Here is a 23,742-nt window from a genome sequence, read left to right on the forward strand (position 1 = left end):
GAAGGAAGGAAGGAAGGAAGGAAGGAAGGAAGGAAGGAAGGAAGGAAGGAAGGAAGGAAGGAAGGAAGGAAGGAAGGAAGGGTAAAATCCAAGGTAGAGTAATAGAAAAATGATAGAAAAGAGAGGAGATGAATTCCTCTTGAATGTTTGAGAAAGAGCCTGAGGGATTGGGAGAACTTCATGGTGGATCTGAAGGAAAAGGATTTTAACCCTTTTGCATTAGACTGTACTTAAGAGATGCTTGCTGACTGACAAGCAGGGAGTTGTGAAGAGAGTGTTCTCAGTCACTTTGTGAATAAGTGTTGATAAATCAGGAGGGAACAGGAGCAGCAGTAGAACTGAGAACAATGTCTAAAGGAGAATAATAGTACATAGCTGCTAGGACAGTAGCTTGAAGCAGATTGTGGAGGGTTTCCTTAAAGCCTCTCAGTCCATCAAACACATTTATTAAGTGCCTGTAGTGTGCCAGGCATTCTAAACTCTAAAGATATAAAGAAAAAAACAATTCTTGTTCTCAAGGATCTCAGCCTATTGGAGGAAACAATATGCAAACAACTATATACAAACAATAATAAAAATAATAGTTGACACTTACATATAATATTTTTCATTTACTGTGCTAAGCACTTCACAGTTATCTTATTTGATCTTCACAACAGCCCTGCAAGGTAGGTGCTATAATATTACTGTTTTACAGAGGAAGCAAGAGAAACACACAGGGTTAAGTGATTTGCCCAGAGTCATACAGCTAATAAGTGTCTGAAACCAGATTTAAACTTAGGTCTTCCTGACTCCAAGTTCATCACTTTATCCACAGAAGGAAAGAAGTGGGAGGCTGTTTGTATGTATCCTGTAGGTAATAGGGCACCACATAAAGTTTTTCAGACCTATGCCTTTGGTTTTGTTTTGTTTTTTAATTTTTAATTTTTTCCAGATTATAGGTTGATACAATTTTTAATATTCATTTTCTGACATGTTGCAATCCATGTTCTCTCCCTCCCACCCTTCCCTCCTCTATAAGGTGGCAGGAAATATGATATAGGTTGTACATATGTTATGATATAACACATATTTCCATATTTATTATATTGTTAAAGAAGACACGTACTGCTAGAGAAAAATTCATGGAGGAAATAAAATGAAGAATGACACTTCAATCTTCATTCAGATTTCATCAGATCCTTTTATGGCGATGGATAGCCTTTTTTGTCAAGAGTCTGTTGGTATTGTCCTGGATCCTTGTATTGCTGATAGTAGTTGTCATTCACAGTTCATCATCATATATTATTGCTGTTACTATGTTCAGTGTTCTCCTGGTTTTGCTCATTTCACTTTGCAGCATTCATATAAGTCTTTTCGTGTTTGTTCTTGTGATCATCTTGTTCATCATTTCTTATGGCAAAATAATATTCCATTACAATCATGTACCACAATTTGTTCAGCCATTCCTCAATTCCTCAGATATCCCTTTGTTTCCAGCCCTTTACCACCACAAAAGGAGCTGCTATAAATAATTTTGTAAGGTAGGTCTTTTTCCATGATCTTTGATCTTTTTGAGATACACACCTAATGATGGTATTGCTGAGTCAAAGGGTATACATAGTTTTATGGCCTTTTAGAGCATAGTTCCAAATTGTTCTCCAGAATGGTTGTATCAGATCACAACTCTGCCATCAGTGTCTTAATTTCCCAATTTTTCCACATTCCTTCCAACATTTATCATTTTCCTTTTTTGTCATGTTAGTCAGTCTGATAGGTGTGGGGTAGTACCATAGAGTTGTTTTGATTTGCATTTCTCTAAAAGTTATTTTGGAGCATTTTTCTGGTCTAAGGTATTAACCTATCCATAGTTTCTGCAATACTATTTTCCTAGCAGTTTTTGTTGGATTAATGAGTTCTTCCAAAAGCTTAGATCTTTGGATTTCTAAAACACTAGGTTACTATAATCATTTACTACTTCATGTTGAATGCTAATCCATTCCACTGATCCACTACTTATTTTGCAGCCAGTACCAGATTGTTTTAATGGTTGCCACTTTATAATACAGTTTGAGATCTAGTACAGCTAAGCCACCTTCCTTCATACATTATTTCATTAAATCCCTTGATATTCTTAACCATTTGTTCTTCCAAATGAATTATAAAATAATTTGGGGGTAGTTCAATTGGTATGGCACTGAATAGATAAATTAATTTAGGTAGAATTGTCATTTTATTATATTGGCTCATCCTGTCCATGAGTAATTAATGTTTTTCCAATTGTTTAGATCCAACTTTATTTGTGTGAAAAGTGTTTTGTAGTTGTGATCATATAGTTCCGGGGTTTGTCTTGGCAGGTAGACTTCCAGATATTTTATATTGTCTTAAGTTATTTTAAATGTGATTTTTATTTTTATCTCTTGCTGTTGACTTTATTGGTAGTAAAGAGAAATACTGAAAATTTATGTGGGTTTATTTTATATCCTGCAATTTTGCTGAAGTTGTTAATTGTTTTGATTATTTTTTTGGTTGATTCTCTAGGATTTTCTAAGTATCATCTGCAAAAGAGTGATAGCTTTATTTGCCCATTGCCTATTTCAATTCCTTAGATTTCTTTTTCTTTTCTTATTGCTATAGTTAGCACTTCTAATACAATATTGAATGATAGGGGTGATAATGAACATTCTTGCTTCAATCCTGATCTTATTGGAAAGGTTTCTAATTTATCCCCATTACAGATAATGTTTGCTGATAGTTTTAGATAGATGCTATTTATCATTTTGAGAAATGTTCCATTTATTCCAATGTTCTCAAGTGTTTTTTAAAACCCTGACCTTCTGAATTAGAATCAATACTAAGTATTGGTTCCAAGGCAGAAGAGTGGTAAGGGCTAGGCAATTGGGGTTAAATGACTTGCCCAGGGACACACAGCGAGGGAGTATCTGAGGCCAGATTTAAACCCAGAACTTCCCATCTCCAGGTCTGGCTTTCTATCCCTGAACTAACTAGCTGCCTTGCAAGTATTTTAAATAGGAATCGGAGTTGGATTTTGTCAAAAGTTTTTGGTTTCTGTTGGTTTTGTTATCGATAGGTCAATTATGCAACCAGTTTTCCTAATGTTGAACCATCCCTGCATTCCTGGAATAAAAACCCACCTACAAACCTGTGTCTTCGAAAAAATTGTTTTGGCAGACATGTGATATAAAGAAGAAAGACTAGGGGCAGATAGACCAATTTTAGGAGACTATTACAGTAGTCTAGGATAGTGGTTTTATTGGACATACAGTAGGTTTGACAGTGTGAGAGGAAAGGATAGATTCAAGAGATATTGTTGAGGTACTGGATTGGATATAGAATATTGAACATATTCATTTTTAAATATAGAAACTTCAAGGTGGTTTTGAGGCTTCCATCCTTGTTACTAGGAAGATGGTGGTGCCATTAATAGAAAAATTAAATTAGGCATTATTACTATACTGTACTAACTAAACTTTTATTAATACTAATAATAAGTGTCAGACATGTGGTTCTTTTTGCATGCAAGCTGGGCCTCTTCAAGACCCTATTTCTGTCCAGTATAGGTAGTCGTGAGTCATTTTTTATTAAAGGCAATCACAAATATGACTCCACAGTACACAAGTACCAGTGATAAGAGTATAAGCTTAGTAATAAGCACTGACTATCTAATTCCCATCTCTCACTCTGCCATCGGGATCAGTGTTTTAATTTCTCTTGCTTCTTTCTCTTTTTTTCTTTTCTTTTCTTTTCGAACCTTTTGGCAACTGTGCCCATCAAGGACCTCATGGCCAGTTGCAATGACTTTTTTCATTCCAAAAACATCAGCAGCAGAAGAAGCAACTGTTGTGGAGTGAAGTGGAGATGTTGTCCCCTCATGAATACCAGCATCCTGGGTTGTCTCATGTAGATATTTAACTGTGTTCTGGACACAATTAATTCAGAGTAATAAAGGAGACATACATAGGTAAGATTGAGATTTTCTGCCCAAATTATACATCACACCTATAGAAAAGCAGTAGTTATGTACAGTGGTTGAGGGCACTAGACAGTGTTAACAGAGGTTTGAGTCTTGGCTTTCTTTGCTCAGGAGAATGACTGGGCAAGTCCCTGAGCTGTCAGTACCTTTCTCTGTGAAAAGAAGGGCATGGCTTGCTTTAAAAGGTAGTTGTGAGGAAAGTTTTGTAATAAGGAAGGCAGAAAGTACCAGTTAGAGCTTCTGCTACCACCTTGGAAAGGAACCAACAAGCCTTTCTCGACTTAAATACGTTACTTGTCCAATGTGTCATTAACTTAGTCCTCCCTTTTCTGTTCCTCTGAGTCAGATGTTAAGGACTGATTCTGTGCATAGGTGGAGGAATATATGGTGCTGTTGGCCTTATCACTAGACACTTGTTTTGCCCTAGGAAATCCATGGACTGTGCCCAGCGTCCTGTGTTGGCCTTAAGCAGCTGGTGTGGTGGAGTGCAAAGAATACTGTATCCAGGGCCAGAATACTCAAGTCAAGGCATTCCTCCTTCTTAGCCATGTACTAGCTAATACTCACGAGTACGTTGCAATTGTTAGCAATGACTTCAGAAGCACAGAATGTTAGCTACAAGAAACTTACTTGTACTTGGCTAAGAATTACCCCCACACACAATATCCCTAACCATTTATCCAACCTCAGAATAAAGACCTCTAGTAAGGGAGAACCTACTGCCTCCTGAGCCAACCCATTCCACTTTTGGAGAGCTCTCATTGTTAGGAAGTTTTATCTTCTGGCATATGTGAATCTGTCTCAGCAACATTGCTCCTAGTTTTCTTCTCTGGGGCCAAGCAGAAAAAAGTCTTATCTCACTTTCTTGTGACAGATTTCCACATACATACCCTGCCAAAAAAAATTATATATAACTCTTCCAGGCTAAATATCACAAATTCCCTTAGGTAGCTATGTTGTATAGTGAATAGAGAGCCAGACTTGGAATCAGGAAGACATGAGTTCAAATCCCACCTCAAACACTACTATGTGACCCTAGTTAAGTCACTTAATCGCCCTCTGCTTCAGTTTCCTCAATTAGAAAATAAGTACATTGGAACAAATGATTTCTTAGATCCTCTCTAGCTACAGTTTTCTGATATATACGATGGTTAGCTAAAAACTAGAAAGCATACATAGTGAAGATTTTGAGCCAGGATGACTCTCTCTAGAACAGATCATGTTAAAATAAACTCATTTTTGTTTTTTAAAATTAGGTTAGATTAGCAGAATTCAGTTAGCAAAGCATTCACAAACTGTCTGTCTGTCTGTCTCTATGTGTGTGTCTTTCTCTTTCTAATGGAAAGATGTGTGCTAAGCAATGGTTCAGTTAGGTGGAATTGGAACAAGCTGAATGGCCAGAGTAATTTATGATTTCAAACCAGCTTGGAAGGAGACCCTTAGGAGAATGTACCAGGAGATCTGTGCATGGTCCTATTCTCTTTAATATTTTTTATAAATGGCTTGGATAAAAACATGGATGGCATACTAATCAAATTAGCAAATTATACAAACCTGGCAGAGACAGCTAATTGGATAACAGACTCATGATCCCAAAAGCTCAACAAATCTTCAGGATGATTCCAATAATTTGATGAGTATGCTCTGGCAATAAAAACAAGCAAAATGTTGCAGCACAGTGACACACATGGGACTCAAAATGTGGTTGAGTTATAACTGCATCATTACCATCTGGTGGGTGCCAAGAATGAGAGTCCCAAAATTATTCAACTCTGCCTTCGTGGCACAAAAACAGCCACAGACAATATAGAAATGAGTGAGTGTGGCTATGTTCCAATAAATCTTTTTAATTTTAACCCCTTACCTTCTGTCTTAAAATCAACACTAAATATCAATTCCAAGGCAGAATAGTAAGGGCTAGGCAATTGGGATTAAATGACTTGCCCAGGATCACGTAACTAGGAAGTATCTGAGGCCAATTTGAACACTGTCTTCCTGACTCCAAGCTCAGTGCTCTATCCATTGTGCCACCTGGCTACATTAAAGCTATATTAATTGCTCTCAAATCGGATGGCCCACCACTGAAAATAAAGAAGAGTTTAGATTGATAAATTGCATGCATTTTTCTTTTTTCCCTCCTTATCTGTTTGTTTGTTTGTTACATTAAAATTTTTAGGTTTCTTCCTCCTTCCTGTCCCATCTTCCCTGCACAAGAACAGACATTGTTTAACAAAGAGATATGTGTATATATGAAACTATGCCTTGATTGTTACTGTTTATCGGTTCTTTCTCTGAAGGTGAATATATACAAGTTATTCTTTTCTTTAAAAAACCCTCACCTATCTAGAACTGATACAAGTATTGCTTCCAAGGCAGAAGAGTGGTAAGGGCTAGGTAGTTGGGGTCAAATGAGGTGCCCAGGATCACACAGCTAGGAAGTGTCTGAAGGCAGATTTGAACCCAGGACTGCCTGACTCCAGACCTGGCACTCAATCTACTGAGCCACCTACTTGCCACCACATGTTATTCTTCAAATAGTATTTCTGTTGCTGTGTGTAAAGTTCTCTTAGTTCTACTCATTTTGTTCTTCATAATTTTATGTAGGTCTTTCCAGGTTTCTAAAAAAAAAAAATGTAATCTGCTCATCATTTTTTACAGTGCAATAAGATTCCATCACATTCATATGCCACAACTTGTTAGCCATTCCTCAATTGATGGGCATCTTCTCAATTCTCATTCTAAGGCTTCCAAGGCATTGACCAATAAATGATGAGTCTTTAATTGTCCCCATCGGGCACTTCACTGAAGTTTTTCTCATTCCATCCATCACTGCCCTGTACAGGTCTGTGTTTCATATAGTCAAAACCTTATTTTGTCAAGCTAGATCACAGTTTGAGGCTTACTCTTCCTTAATTATGATGTGCTCTGTCTTCCTAGGAAGAGGTGACTTATGAAGAAAGGGCCTGCGAAGGTGGAAAGTTTGCTACTGTAGAAGTGACCGATAAGTCCTTAGATGAAGCCTTAAAGGAAGCAATGCCAAAAGTTTTGAAATATGTTGGAGGCTCTAACAACAAAGGTAAGTGGCACATGGGAATCTGGTGCTAGTGTATCTGAAGCCAAATTTGAATTCAGATCTTCCTGACTCCTAGGCTTTATGCTCTATCCACTGAGCTTCTAGCTGCCCTAAAATTATTTTATTCCTATTTGATTTTACTGGATTCAACTTTCAAACTTTTTGCATCCTACCTCTGTTATCTAGCATGTTAGCTGCCCCTCTTGGCTTTATGTCATCTACAAAGTTGAAAAACAAATCTTAAGTTTTTATCAAAGTCATTAATAAAAATCATTAAGGAATACAAGGCACCACCAAGTTCTTACCATCAGCTAACAAAATGGTCCAAATTTCCTTTGAGTACAGTGATGGATGGATGTACAATGATGAGACCATTTATAACTTCCAGTATGGATTTTCCTTTTCAGAAAACCAGAAACTGGGGACATTGAACAAGATGAAAAGGGGAGCTATTTTCACTTTATGTTACTACTAGAGATCTTACTAACCTACTGTGGTTAAGAAACTGCTTGTGACTTCAAAGCAGCCAGGTAACACAGTGGATAAAGCAGCAGACCTGAAGTCAGGAGAACATAAGTTCAAATGTGACCTCAGATACTTCCTGGCTGTGTCACCCTGGGCAAGTCATTTAGCCCCATTTGCCTGGCCTTTGCCCTCTTAGAGTTCTTAATAAAACAGAAAATATAGGTTTAAAAAGCAAAAAAGAAATTACTTATCATTTCAGTGATGCTTTCTAAGACCAAAGAATTTAGAAGGTTCACAGACCAGTAGAAAGTTGTAAAAGTACTTCCCTCCACATAATGACAGTATCTTGTAGTAGAAGGTATCTTGTGTGAGAAGCCTGAAGTCCTGATAACTCTCTTGCCTGTGGGATCTTGGGTGAGTTATTTAATGTCTCTGTTCTCATCTGTAAAATGGAGATAAGAATACTTGTCCTGAGCACTGCATAAGATAATATATTTGAAAGCGTTTTCTAAACTGTAAAATGCCATGCAAACGTAAGATATCATAGTTCTGGATGCACAGTAGATATTAAGTGAATATTTATTGGCTAAAATTGCACTACTTAATTTTTAGTGTAGGGCTACAATAAGGATCTGTGGTTTCATCAGTGTAAAGTAACTGGACTATGCGGAAACACCCTTCCTGGTTGTAGTTGGGCTGCTTATCTGTAGCTTATGTTTTTAGAGAGTTGCCTGTAGTGCTAAAATAATAAGTACTTACAGGTGTGCTGCTTGGGTGTGGACTTCAGCCCAGGCTCCTCTTGACACTTTCCATCCACTGTACAATTTTTGTCTCACATCATTATGGTGCTGCACACATGAGTACACATTCTACAAATACCCCGTCCAGTGCTATTGGGAATTTTATACCTAAAGTATTCAACATCAGTTCCAGTGCAAGAAAGGAAAGAGACTTTAAGACAGTTATCAATGTTCATTGAATCATAGACTAGTTTTTAATATTTAGCTTCATCGTAGGCCTGGCTGCTATAACTAACGTCTGACTCTGAGGCTGTTTCTGTGTTTTTCATTTTTAGAAGTTGGGATGGGGATGACTGTCCCTGTCTCCTTTGCTGTATTCCCTCAGGAAGATGGCTCTCTGCAGAAGAAAGTGAAGGTCTGGTTCCGGATTCCAAACCAGTTTCAAGCTGATACTCCAATTCCCAGTGACAATAGCATTAAGCTGGAAGAGAGGGGAAGCATCACTGTCTACTCCAAGTAAGACAATGGTGGTGGTTTGTTTTTGTTTTTGTTTTTTGTTTTCCAAAGAAAAGAAGTAGAATTTAATTCCTGAAATGATGTTGTTTTATTTTAAAAAAAAACATAATTAACAAGCATTTGTGTTCTCTTCCTCACCTTTTCCTAAAACCAAAAAGAAAAAGGAAACTCTTGTGATAAATATACATAGTCAAGCAAAACAAACTCCCATGTTGGTAATTTCCCAAAATGTGTGTCTCATTCTGTATATTTAGACTATCTCTTCTCTGGCAGTAGGTGGAAAGCATGTTTCATCATCAGTTCTCTGGAATTATGGTTGGTCATTGTATTGATCAGAGTTCTTAATTCTTTCAACTTTCAAAGTCATTTCTTTTTACAATGTTATTATTGCAAAAGTAATGAATGATTGTGTTCTTTTAGGAAGAAAAACATCCCCAGTGAGAATGCAGAACTACTCAAAAGCACTTTTTTCATTTAAATTAATTATTCTTTTTTATTTACAAATATTTGTTTTCTCTCCTTCCTGCTTGCCTCTCCCCAACTGAACAGTAACAAACGAAAGATTAAGTCTTCATAGTGGTCAAATGAAGCAATTTCCCTCATTGGTCTATACAAAAATGTCTACTTCTGTCTGCAGTGGGCAGCTTGCTTTACCCTCAGTCCTCTGGAATCATGATTGATCACTGAAACGACCTCAGTATCAGTCTTTTTAAAAAAAATTTCATGTCTTCCATCTCAGAATCAATTCTGTGTATTGGTTCCAAAACAGAAGAGCAGTAAGGGCGAGGCAGTGGGGGTTAAGTCACACAGCTGGAAGTGCCTGAAGTCAAATTTGAACCCAGGACTTCTTGGTCTCTGGGTCTGACTCACAATCCACTGAGCTACCTGGCTTCACTAAATTGTTTGAAGTTGATTTCTTTTGTTACGTTATTGTATAATTTTTTTTTCCTGTTTCTATTCACTTTACTCTGCATCAATTCTTTGGTCTTCCCAGCTTCATCTGAATTTGTCCATTTTGTCATTTGTTGTGGCACCATAATACTCTAATATATACCTTGATTTGCTTAGCCATTCCACAATAGATGGACACTCCTTTAGTTTCCAGTTTTGGAGCTACAATGAAAAAAGCTGCTGTCAGTATCTTTGTACATATGGATCTTTTCCTCTTTCTTTGATTTCTTTGAGGTTTATGCCCAGCATTAGTATTAGAGGTATGGCTGTACACAATTTATCTACTTTTTGAGCAAAGTTCCAAATCTTCAAGTGATGTTTAGTCAATAGTCAATAAACATCCAAGTTCCTGCTATGTGCTAAGCACTGAGGAGAGAAATAAGACAAAGAAAGACAGTTCCTGCCCTCAAGGAGTTTACAGTCCCTTGGAGGAATACAGTACACAAAAGGAAGTTGAAAAGGGAGGTGAGAAAAGAACTCCAGAGGGTACCCTGTGCTGGGACTTAATGGTTATAGTGTCAAAACCTAATTAAGTAACTGCTGTAAATTAAAGAGTTTAGCTGGAAAATTCTAGTCTTTATAAAAGAAGCTTTGGATAAGAGGGATTTAGAGACTAACTATTCTTTCATATTTTTTAAGAATTTATCACAAAAAATATGTGTTCCATGGGAATACGTATACTTGGAAATGCCATGGTAGCATATCTAGAGATTTGCCCTCTAACTTAGGCAGAAGGATTAATTTCTGGCAACATTTTGTAAAAGTTGGACATCTATCTCCTCCAATTTAAGGTTTGATCACACAAAGAATATAATGACACCATGAAGCTCTAGGATATATACACTGCTTCATTTCTCTTTGAATATTGGAAGGAAATGAGGGCAGCGAATTTTCATGTAGTGGCCAATGCTGTGCTTTGTCCCTCTTTCCAGTCCCATGTCTATGCTACTAAAAGATATAACTAATGGTAGGACCATCAGAGTTTTTTTCCAGGGCAAGAAAATTTAGAGGATACAAATTTTTAAAAATAACATTTTAAAGATTGTGACATATTTTAGTCATATTAATATTTTGATAGGACATAAGCTAGCAAAAATATTTAAACTAGAAAGCTACCAGATGATGTTCTTTCTTTTCCTTTCCCAGAAGCTACCTGGGCCAACTAAGCTACCAAAAAGTTTATTCATATGGGTTTATGCATATGGAAATTGGTCCCATGGTCTCTTTTTCTCCCTTATTGGGTAATGTCTTAAATTCTCCATTCCTCCAAAAGAATTTGTTTTCATTACTCCTCATATTCTTTTCTAATCATAATACCCAACATTTATTAAGTACCTTTGGTATGCAAGTCATAGCCTTAAGCACAGGGGATACAGAGAGAAAAATAGAACAATCCTTCATCTCAAGCCTATGTGCTATTAGGAAGATGTCCATTTATAAGCAGAAACAAAATATACTTAAAATAAATACAGGATAATTTTGTGGGCTGCAATGGGGAGGCACTCAAATTTCAGAGAATGAGGAAAGGTTTTTATAGGAAATGGCGCGTAAACTTAATTTTTTCTTTTTTTTTTCCTAAACCCCTAACTTCTGTGTATTGGCTCATAGGTGGAAGAGTGGTAAGGGTGGGCAATGGGAGTCAAGTGACTTGCCCAGGGTCACACAGCTGGGAAGTGTCTGAGGCCGGCTTTGACCCTAGGACCTCCTGTCTCTAGGTCTGACTCTCAATCCACTGAGATACCCAGCTACCCAGCTGCCCCCTGTGTAAACTTAATTTTGAAGGCTATAGGGATGTTTTTTGGGGAATGATTTCTTTATTATTCTGATTTTAATGAGTGAAATGAAAAGATTATATCTGAACCCATTGAGTTCTCTTGCATATACTGTTTGCTTTTTTAAAATGCGTATTAAATGTGCCAGAGTAGTAACAAAATTTCTGTTTGTTCACATATTTTCTGAACTTTTTGTTTTCTTCTATGTATTTGTGTTTGATGCTTTTTTTATCCCTATCACTACCTTTTGACTCACTCTGCAATCTCCACAAACAACTAAGTAGAATCAAGTAAATAAAAAAAGCACAGTGGCTTTGTCTGACAGTGTATTTCTCATTTGGCATCTCTAGTCCATAATCTCTCTGCCAGGAAGCATAAAGACAGAGGTCAGGAGGAAGATCTTAAAGCATCAAGTACAGAGGTAAAAGAACAAGAAAGCTAGCTAGACTGAAGAATTTGTGAAGGGGAGTAATGTATATAACAAAACCATATAGAAATGTTGGAATCAGGTCAAAGAGGAATTTAGATGTCAAATGATTTTTTTTTATCCTAGAGGCAATGGGAGTCACTGAATAATCTTGAGTAAGGATCAGACTTATGCTTTAGGAAAATCACTTTGGAAACTTTGTAGAGGATAGACTGGAGAAGAGACCAACTAAAGCAAGGGAAATGTGTTAGAAGGGTATTTCAATACTCCAGTTAAGAAGTGATACAGGCCTGAACTAGGATGGTAATTTTGTGAGAGTAGAGAAGTGGAAAGATGTGAGATATGTTGTCATAGTAGAATCAACAAGACTTAGCAATTAATTAACTAAAGATGAGAGGTACAGAATGACACCAACTCTAAGACAATGAGTGGATGGATAATAGAACCCTCAATAGAAATGTAGAAATTCAGGAGAAAGGAAGATTTCAGAGAAAAGATAATGAACTTTGTTTTGGACATGTTGAGTTTGAGATGTTTATGGGACTTCCAGTTCAAAATGTCCAGTAGGCATTGGTTGACTTAACACTAAAGCTTAAGAAAGATGGTGGGACTGGATATAGTTCTGGAAATAATCTGCTTAAAGATAATAACCTAATTCATAGAAACAGATGGGATTACAGAGAGAGAGTGTGTGTATATAAAGAAGAGGGCATAGGACAAACCTGCTGGGGCACATTTATTGTCAGGGGTCTGGTATATAGATAATCTAGCAAAAGAGACTAAAAGGGAGGATCATATAGGTAGGAGGGAAAATGAGAGAAATCAGAGACCTGAAGCCCAGAGGGAAAAGTATCTAAGAACAGAGATTAGTAAACTGTGACAGTTGCTACGAAGAAATCGAGAGAGATGAGAATTTATGTAGTAACTTTTTATAAAAATGATTTGGCAAGTAAGATATCATTGCTAACAATGATTACAAAGTTGATTCAAAGTTGTGTTTCATGATGGACCTTCTGCTGGCACTGTGTAATGCTTGTCCCAGTTCCAAAATTTTTTATGTTTAAGCTTTAAGCTCTTCCTCCTGACCAAAATTATGACTTTAACCTTGTTCTACAGCTCTGACCTACTTACTAGAGACCTTCAAATCATATCCTTTCTCAAAAAGTACATCATTGAATTCCCTGTAATGAAGGAAAATGGCAGAACCATTTGTTCCTCATAATACTACAGGGTCTCTTCAGTGAGGTCCATGACCATTCAAAAATTGGGCTGAGTTCTCACAAAAAGAGCCAAATGGCTGAAGAATACATATTGCCTATTTATGACATGCAGTTTCTCATTTATATTATATTTTGTGTATTAGGCATATATATATTCATACATGTATACACATATATACATGTTATATGATATAGACTATATTTCCTGTTTAAATACTATTAATTATGATTCTGGGCAAGACCCCTGGAAGTTTTATATTGGAATTTGGAATGAAATGGAACATTTGTAGAACATTCAAGAGTTAAAAAAAAAAAAGATTTGCTAAGCCGTAGCAAGGGGAGGATATTCGGTAAGGATGACCATTGAGGACACCTTGCATTGATTTGGCAGAGCAAAAGTATTTTGTCAATGTAGTCCTCCAGAAATATAGAAATAGAAATATGGAAAACAGGATTCTTGGAAGGAAAACAAACAATGAAATGGCAGGCTACTTTCTACCAAACTATTTTAGATTTTAAATTCAGAAGAAAATCAAATATGGAGATTTCCTCTGACTTTTTCCGTCAGATTGACCACATAGCCGTTCTTCAAATGCCCACAGGGGGGCACTGCATAACCAAACGCTGGATGCTATTCTGTAGGACTAGTTTTTTAATTACTGGTGGCTGTGAAACACAGAATTACATGAAAAGGTTGAGATGCAAAATTGTTATTTTTTAACGGAAGTGCACTCAATAATAGACTAGGTTTGGTATTAAAATGATGCATCTTCAGGTCATTTTTCTAATGTGATTTCACAATAGGACTATTGATTTTTATAAACATAATTAATTTGGTATCATTTTGGAAGTGTTCTTTATATCAACAGTGCTAAGTGATGGAGGAGACATTTGAATGAAAGTGTCCCTAATAAACAAATCCTGATCATATCATTTCTACTTAGAATAGATGTATCTTAATCTTCTTGGAAAAAAACCAATGATCATTTATAAACTACAGATATACTATACTATCATCTTTTCTAACTCGGGGCTTTATTTCCTTCACTCATTTCATTTTTGGTTACAACAGAAAAAAAACAGCAAAGGAGACAAGTTAGGAAAAGATTTTAATACTTTCAATGCTGATCTCTTCACTCCCGAGAATTTACTGGTTTTGTTGAAGCAGAAGTTCTCAAACTATGGTCCATAGACCCCAAAAAATCCATAGATAGATGTCAGGGACACTGTGGACTTGGCTGGGGAAAAACTACATTTTCATTTCAGCATAATTGGCTTCCTTTGTAATCTAATATAAAGTGTTTAAGTATTTTTTAAACATTATTCTGAAAAAAGATCTCTATGCTTCATAAGGTTGTGAAAGGGTTCATGGTACACATACAAAAAGTTAGGAATTTTTTATTGTCAAACACCCAAAGAAAATGATATGCTATAGATTTATCTTTAAGTGGTCAAATTCCTGATTTGGACCACTGAATAACTTAGAGAGATAGTTGGTTGGATTTCTTACAGAAGTTCAATTCAATTTCTAAAATGCCAGGATATCTTGATTCTACCATTACCATCAGTCAAAATTGTTGTCATCATAGTGATGTGGTAGTATAGCAGTTGTAGGAGTAAAATTAATAACTCTCTTAAAGGCTAAACCATTCATTGTCTGCTCTATAGTGGGGGGGTTGAAAATTTTATTCATTTGTGGTATAATCTCAATTGACTAGTCAGGTTTATACCATCAAAGTCAAAAGGTGTTTTTTTTTTTTTGAAATTCCAAATTAAATGTGCCCATCTTATTTTCAAAATCATTTAAGACATCAAGTGCTATTCTGTCATCATTTTGTTTTCTAGTATCAATTCTAGATTTTGCTTTCAGAGGCCTTAGATTCTCCAAACAGATCTTTGGAGGTTCAGGTATTCCTTTCACATCACAGGGGTTATGGGTGGAAAAGCCACATAAAAAATTTTGGCCCTCCCTTCATACAATAAAAGTCTGAATTTTTTTTCTTTTTCTTTTATGGGCTGGTTGCAGTCGCTTATTTTAAAATTGGGGTTAAGTATTTGGTCATCAGATTATATATAGGTCAATGTTGACATTTCTAGACTTTATGTGTCAACTGCTATCTTTCACATTCCTTTCACAACCTTTAACTTTATTTATTTTAACTTTAGAAAAGAAATTGTGTGTATTTTGGTTGTTAAAAGGTAAAATATGTTGATATTACACAATACTATATGTATATTTGCATTTCTGTGTTTCTAAACTTTTCTGTGTCTTCTTACATCATCTGGGCTTCTACAAAACTCCCCCAAAATTTCTTTTGCCAAACTGCAATGGGGAAGTTGTGATGTGGAAGGGATACCTATAATGTATCCACCTATTCTAGGTAGCCTTTCTCAGATCATGCTCAGAGCCTCCCTTGCTTGAAAATCTTACACTTACCAGATCCAGATGACATTTTGGTACCACTGGAGGAAGTTTCCATATAATGTATTAGCTGCCTAATATGTTTTTTTTAGTGAAACTTTGTAAGTTGACATTTTCCATGTATATCAAGTGACTAATAGGATGTTTTGATATCGATCCTTCTTTGGCTTGAAAGTTGAAGTTCTATTTAGGAATAATGAAAAATGGAAGGTTAGGCAAAACCATAGCAAGCTCAAACTGGGTCCCTGGAAGTTTCCAGGTTGTATATATCAATTGCTCTTGACATCATGGTGTTGCTAGGTTTGTGGTTTTTTTTAAAATAGAGAACAGTTTTCCACATGGACCTTAAACATGCTACTATATTCTCATTGTGCTCAGATCCATATTTGCTGTAAATGACTAAGTGATGAGTTCAGAAGTAAGTGAAAGGCTTTCTAGTAATCAACAAAGGCAATGGAAGCAGCAAAGGCTTCTTGTCCACATATCTCCCATAAATTCATAATCCCCTTTTAGAATGAGAACTGTTTCCTTCTAGGTCAGGTCATTCTTCCTCCATGAAGCTTCCCCCAACTACCACAGTCCACAGTGATCCGAAATCTTTCAATGAACAACGATGCGTCTCTTCCAGTCATTTTTGGCATTTAATTATAGTTATCTTGTATCATATACTCACCTTAGCCTTCCAGCTAGATTGAATATTCCTTGAGGACAAGCATTAAGTATTGCAATTTTTTTGGTTATATTGTCTTGCTGCAGAGTAGGTGCTTCATAAAAATTCTTGATTTCTTATTCAAAGTATAGGAAGAATTCACATTGGAATGGTTGATGTGGGGGAAGTCATTCTTGGGATTATAGTACTTGGAATCATAGATTTAGAGTAGAAAAGGACCTCAGAGTTCACCTAACTCAACTAATTTAAAGACATACAAGTGGGAAGTAGTAGGGCTAGAATTTCGATAAATACTGACACTTGAACCAAGACTTCTAACTCTAAAATTCAGCATCGTCTCCATTGTTCCATGCTCTCGCCTTTACATTTCTCTTTTCTTTTCCACTTCTACTCCCGCCCTGGATAGTTTTACTGCCACTGGCCAGTAATTTCTACCAGATGTTACCTCTCTCCTGTGAGTATAATCCATTATTATCTCTCACCAATATCTGACTTGGCTTTCTTTTTGTAGTCAATCTTTTTAACTCCTATGTTTCCAAAATCAATAACTTGTGTGTTCTTCCTTGGTTTTCTTGGTCAGTTGGTCATTTTGTTACTCACACTGGGTTATGCCATTGGGGCAACAGAAATAGAATGACCCAGGAGAATGTCTTTGAAGAAGATTAATAGACATGTGAGCCAGGCATAAATAATAATGTCTTGTAATTAATATGTGTATTATGCATTAATGTATGGATTTCTTTCAAGGAATTCAAAGAACTTTGTAGGCATTATCTAATTCAATCTCAAGACGCTCTCATTAATTAGGAAAGGAGCAGGTACTCTATTATTCCCATTTTACACACTGGAAGCTAAAGCAGAGAGGAGTGAAATTACTTGTCCAAGATCATCATAAGCTGAGTCAGTAGTACAAGCAGGTCTCCTTTCATGTATAACTGCTGGATGACACTTATGCAACTTCCTATGGTTTTCAAAGATTGTTGATTTGGATTTGGAAGCCACTAGGGTTTTTTGTTTGGCGTGTAATGAATAGCATCCTTGTGAGGTAGAGCCATAAAGAATTTCTACATTCTTAAGGAGAGGTAGCCTAGGGAGGTAAACAGAGTGCTGGACTTCAAGATAGAAAGACCTGAATTCACATCATGCTTTTGATCTTAACCAACAGTTGGACCCTAGGCATGTGTCATAACATCTGCAAAACTTAAGTACTTCTCTTCCTAGGATTTAACTCCTAAATAATAGATGAAGTGGGACTAGGGGTGTTTGAAGCAATTTCTACACTCTACTAGAATAAAATCACAGATCCTTTATGCATGTAAATAACCGAGTACGAAGACAAAATTTTAGTCTTATCATAAATGGGCAACTAAGTGGCACAGTGGTTAGAGCACTGGGCTTAGAGTCAGGAAGACCGAAGTTCAGAGCTAGCCTCAGACTTTTACTAGCTATGTGACCCGGGGCAAATCACTTAACCCCGTTTGCCTTAGTTTCCTCATCTCTAAAATGGTCTAGAGAAGGAAATGGCAAACCACTCCAGTATCTCTGCTTGGAAAAATCCCAAATGGGGTCATGAAGAGTCAGATATGACTGAAACAACTGAACGACAACAAATTTATAAGAATGAGTTTAGATTCATAACATGCTACAAGAACACTAAATAAGATGCATGTTCCAAAACTCAGAGAGGAAAAACAGAGAAAAAAAAATTTTGTCAAAACAATTAAATAATTGACTTATTGTCTGAGTTTTAGCACATCATGGTTTGATCATCAAGTGTACAGTAGGCATTTTTAGCACTTGCTAATTACCAGATCATCTTCTGATGTAAACATGGAATTGCTTTGTTTTCTAAACCGTATTTTTAGGAGCAACTAAGTATCTCAGTGTGGTAGAGAACCGGACCTAGAAAACGAGGGAGGGGATAGATTCTGGGTTCAAATGTGACCTCAGACACATCCTAATTGTGTGACTCTGGGCAAGTCACTTAACTCTAGTTGCCTAGCTCTTACTGTTCTTCTGCCTTGGAACCTATGCTTAGTACCAATTTGAAGACAGAAGGTAAGGGTTAAAAATATTTTTAAATCAATTTTATAATGACAAATAATATTTTTTAAAATCTTCTACCAAAGTCCTTCTCTGATACTTTTTCAATAGCTTAAAGGTAAATCTGAATTCTTGAAAGCTGTGCCAAGAGGGCACAAATTCTGGTAGGTTCTTCTAAGTGGGAAAGGCTTTGACTTAAGAGAACAATTTGGATCAATGGGTATTAGTTTCTGAGAGATTGATTTCAGCTCAGTAGGGGGACTACCTGACAATTAGGGCCATCTGAATATCCACTGGACTTTTCCTTGTGAGATCATGATAGACAATTTTTCCATGGCTGAAAGTGGAGCTTCAACAACTACTTGTTAGTGATCTTAGAGGTTATGATCCAGTAGGCATCCATTGACTAGATGTCCTTTAAAGTAGCTGCTACCTAGTTTTGAATTCTGTGATTGTTGGCAAAGCACTGTCAGTGTTTTATGTATCTTATGATTAGTGTAATCTTAAGAATCACTTTAATTAAGAATCATTTTAAACCATTTATGTCCATTTTTCTCAAGATATTTCATTAATAAAGATAAATATCAACTTGCCCTCATCTCTATATAATATTTCTTCTAACATTTTCCTTCTCTACTCTCAAGGGAGAATCATCTCAATTCTGCACATTTTCTGTAGCTGCTGACTCAACTTTTCTTCATTGTCACTGGATTTGGATATTCCCTCTACTGGAAATAAATAGCATTTCATCCATAAGTTCATAGATTTTGAGATGGAAGGGACCTTCATGGTCATCAAGTCCATTTCCTTCCTTCTTCAGATGAAAACACCAATACCCATGGAGATTAGGTGACTTGCCCAGGGTCACATAGGTAGTAAGCAAGCCTCAGAGACAAGATTTCTGACGCAAGATCTCCAACTCCAAAGCCTCCTTCTCAGCCTATGTCATTCCTGTCCATGTTTATCCACAGATCCTCAAGAAAGTTTCCACCAGCATGTTAAAAGATCCTTCTTTGTATCTCCAGCCCTTAGACCAAAATCTGGAATATAGTAGACATTTTTTAAACCCTTACTTTCCGTTTTAGAATCAATACTCTGCATTGGTTCCAAGGCAGAAGAGTGGTATAAGAGCTAGGCAATAGAGGCTAGGTGACTTTTCCAAGGTTACACAGCTAGGAAGTGTCTGGGACCAGATCAGGTCCTCTGGTCTCTAGGCCTAGTTCTCCATCCAGTGAGTCATCTAGCTTACCTCTATAGTAGACATTTAATAAATATTTGTTGATTATCTCTAAGTCAGGGCATCTCGTTTGTTTGTTTGCTTTTTGTCATGGATCCTTTTGGCAGCCTGGTGAAATCTATGGAAATCTGCTTAAAATATTTTTGTAGCCTACATTTGTAATTTAAGAAAAGGCTAAATTTCTTTTAGAGGTTAGTGAAAATAAAAATATAATTTTTTCCAAATCAGGTTTATGGACTACCTGAAATCTGTAGACCCCAGATTAAGAACCCCTTCTCTGTATTTTTTTTCCATTTCAAAAAAACTAGTGAAGTTTTCAGTCCCTCATTTATGCTACCCAAATAGCCTGCCTTAATTCCTGATCATATACTTCCTCAGTGAGGACCCACTATGTGAGTGTGGGTCATGACTGGAAGTTGGCCATGGTCGCTTACTGAATGCACCATGCCCTTTGGATCACTCACAACCTGAGACTATAATATTCCAGGATTACCAACCATGCTCAGATGTCAAAATAATGAATTCCCTTAAAGATGAAATATGGGGTGTTTTCTTATACTCCGTAATCAAACTGTTGAGTTCTTACTAAAAATGACTAACCGCTTGTGAAAAAGCAAGCATGAACTCCACCAAAAATAATGCATCTAACTAGAATTTGTTTAGTGCAAATGGACTTTTGAGTCATAAAAACTCAGTGGAAACACCAATTTCCTCTCATTCCTATGAGAGTTGTTTAGGGAAAAGGCAGAACTGTACCCGTGATTTGATCAACTTAGGCCATTGGAGAGAATTTAAAGTAGGAGTCGGGGAAAGAACTGGAGTAATCAAAAAAGGGAAATTTTAACACACCTTATTTTCCCAATCCTTTAACCACAAAACCGATGTAGTAAATGTCCTTCTATAAGATACTACTTTTTCCTATTCTTTATATAGAACACGCTATAAAGTATGTATAAAACCTTAATTTGTGACTATTCAGGTTTGTTTAGATTCTTTTTTTTTTTTTAACAAATCACCAGAATTGAATAACCTTAGATTGAATCATTTGTCAATTCCAGGAAAAGAGACGGAAGAAGGGAGGGAGACAACATGAATCATATAACTTTGGAAAACTTATATGGAAATTTGTTATTAAATAAAATAAAGATAAAACAGTAAAAAAAAAATTTAATTAAAAAATGAATCATCAGGGCAGCTAGGTGGCTCAGTAGATAAAAAGCCAAGCCTAGAAACTATAGATCCTGGGTTCAAATCTGACCTCAGACACTTCTTAGCCATGTGACTTAACCCCAATTGCTTGGTTCTTACTATTCTTTAACCTTGAAATCAATACTTAGTATTGATTCTAAGACAGAAGGTAAGGGTTTTTTTAAAAAATGAATCATCACTTACCTAATCTAGAAACTGAAAGGATTAAATAAATTGGTCCCCAAAGCACTTCCCATTATTAATCCGTGATTCTATGTCTGGAGCTGCTGATGGTAGGAATCTTAGCTGCTAAGCTCCCACTCTTAGAAAAAAAGGGATGAGTTGGTCTGGTAGACATTCAATGTCTGAGTTCACTTCCTTCAGCTGTTTCTCTTTCCTTGGGGCATACGACTGGCTGGGGAAAGAGGCAGAGAAGGAAGAGGAGCTGAATTAAAGGAAGTATTAGAGAAGATAGGGCGGAGAAAAGCTATGGTTATGAGGTTAACAAAAAATCTTGGCAGCTCCTTTTGGAATTTTGGGAAGTTCATGTTCCATGTTTTTCCTAAAAATAGCAGAATGAACCTAGATTCCCTCCTCTTTTGATTGTCAGAGATAGGGAATGCCATTTTCTTAATACATCCTCTCTTTTTTTCCCCCCCAACAGGCAGTTTGGTGGTTATGCCAAAGAAGCTGATTATGTGTCTCAAGCAGCCCAGCTGCGCTCAGCTCTGGAAGGAACAGCAAACTACCAGACTGATTTCTACTTCTGTACTGGATATGATCCTCCCATGAAGCCTTATGGAAGACGTAATGAGGTCTGGCTGGTGAAAAAGTGAGTCATTGACTCACTGAGCTAAAGTCTTCCAGGAAATGATTTTTTAAAAAGTTAACTTAATCGTAAAAATTTCTACTGGAGATTAAAACTCTGAAAAGAGAATGTAGATAAACAGCATAACTTTCTGCAAAGTCAGTACAATATTATATTCTTCCAGGACTGTGGGTTTGGTTTTTAGTTTGTTTATGAGGTTTCCTTTCTCTGGGTGGTTCATTGTACAACTAAAATAAATACCATTCTTATGATTAAATTGGATATCGCATTGCCTTGTCTATAATAGGTGCTTAATAAAAGTTTGGTATTATTGAATTGAATTGATTCAGGAAATCCTGTGGTACAAGATACTTTTTTTTCCATCATTGATTAGGTCAAAGGAAAAGTAAACTATAAATATTGAATTTTTGTGATTGAAAAAATACTCTTTGTGGTTTGGTATTTTTTCCTGCCACAGATTCCCATAGGTGGTTTGGCTTTGAAAAAAATCTTTAAAAAGCAACTTGAATGTAATATTTTACTATAATATTTTATTTTTCCCATTTATATATAATTATTTTAATATATATTTTCCAAAACTTTGAGATCCAAATTTTTTTCCTTTCTCTCATCTCTCATTGATATGACAAGAAATTTTATCTAGGTTTTACATGTGTGATCATGCAAAACATATTTCCATTTTGGTCATGTTAAAGAAGACTCATATAAAATAAAAGCAAAAAAAAAACCACCAAAAAATGAAAAATAGTATGCTTTGATTTGTGTTGAATATAAAATTTTTTAAATCTCATTGCACAATCAATATTTGCAAAGTATTCAAATTAAAGGGACAATCCTATATCAATAACTATTCTGTGATACCAGAGAAGTCATAGTCACAGCTATCCTATTCTTTTATTAGGAAAACATCACATTTCAGCTAAGGGGCATAGTAACTTGAGTGCTAGATCTGGAATCAGAAAGCCCCGAGTTCAAATCCAGCCAAGCTGTGTGGTGCTAAGCAAGTCACTTAATCTTCTGCCTGCCTTAGTTTCCTCATCTGCAAAATTAGCTGAAGAAGGAAGTGGCAAACCACTTCAATATCTTTTCCAAGAAAATCCTAAATGGGGACATGGAAATTGGACATGACTGAAAAACAACTGAGTGACAACATAAATGTGAAGTCATGCAACATTATACTCTTGCTCAGACCCAAACCTAAGTCACAAACTTGTAGATCTCAGCTCCAGGAGGAGCAATCAGTCTTTACCCTGTATCAGATCACTTTGGGAATGCTGAAAGCTTGCAGATCCTAAGTAGAACCTGAGTTACCACTGGGATATTGGAATAACAAAATGCTCAATATTATAAGAAAGTAGCAACAGGATCAGCCCTGACCTTCCTTCCAGAAGTGTGCAGAGCTTAGGCCTAGCATCAAATCCAAATTTAGAAATCAGGCTGGGAGAATGGGCAAACAAACAAACAAAAAATAGAATCTCCACCATGTAAAGCTACTTTGGTGACAAGGACATTCAACCCAAACTCAAAAGGTGAGAATGATTCTAAGCAAAGCCTCAAAGAAAAATATAGCTTGATCACACATTCAATTAGAATTTCTGGAAGAGATGAAGCAAGATTGAGTATTTTTTCAGTTCAAAAAAAAAAGTTTTTATAAGTGAAGTAAAAATGCTGGAGGAAATTTTTAAAAAAGAACAGAGAGCTATCAAAGAAAGAATTGGAAAGGAAATTAACAGCATGGTTAAAAAAAAAAAAAAAAAGGTATAAAACTTTGCCCTAACAACAAATTCTCTGAAAATTAGAATAGATCAAATAGAATGACTTCATGAAATAGCAAGACATATTTTTAAAATACTTAAGTGAAATATTTTAAAATTTAATTATTTAAAAAATACTTTTTTTAAGTTGAAAGACAAAAAAAATAGAAGAAAATGTAAGACTTTTTCATAGCAAAAACGAATGTCTTAGAACACAATTTGATGAGAGAAAATTTTAAGAATCAATGGACTACCTGAACATGACCAAAACAAAAGCCAAAACATCATATATCAAGAATTTTTAAAGGAAAACTGTCAAGATCTCTCTGTACTAGAGAGCAAAGTGGAAAAAGAAAGAATCCACAGATCACCTCCTGAAAGAAATCCTAAAATGAAAACTCCCAAGAATGTTATAGACAAAATCCAGAACTTCCAAGTCAAAGAATAAATGCTACATGCAGC

At 36.1% G+C, this 23,742-nt stretch overlaps 1 protein-coding gene across 1 annotated transcript in view; it reads left to right on the forward strand.

Moving 5' to 3' along the window:
* Nucleotides 1–21,787, forward strand: part of HEBP1 (heme binding protein 1) — a 23,484-nt gene extending 1,697 nt beyond the window's left edge. The window contains exons 2-4 of the mRNA XM_044677673.1: nucleotides 6,911–7,049; nucleotides 8,587–8,767; nucleotides 21,362–21,787. Of these exons, the coding sequence (XP_044533608.1) occupies nucleotides 6,911–7,049; nucleotides 8,587–8,767; nucleotides 21,362–21,533 (492 nt within the window). The 3' untranslated portion in view covers nucleotides 21,534–21,787. The remainder of the gene's footprint in view (nucleotides 1–6,910; nucleotides 7,050–8,586; nucleotides 8,768–21,361) is intronic.
* The last annotated feature ends 1,955 nt before the right edge of the window (nucleotides 21,788–23,742 follow it).

The sequence above is a fragment of the Gracilinanus agilis genome, chromosome 5 (genome assembly GCF_016433145.1).
Source record: "Gracilinanus agilis isolate LMUSP501 chromosome 5, AgileGrace, whole genome shotgun sequence".
NCBI lineage: Eukaryota > Metazoa > Chordata > Mammalia > Didelphimorphia > Didelphidae > Gracilinanus > Gracilinanus agilis.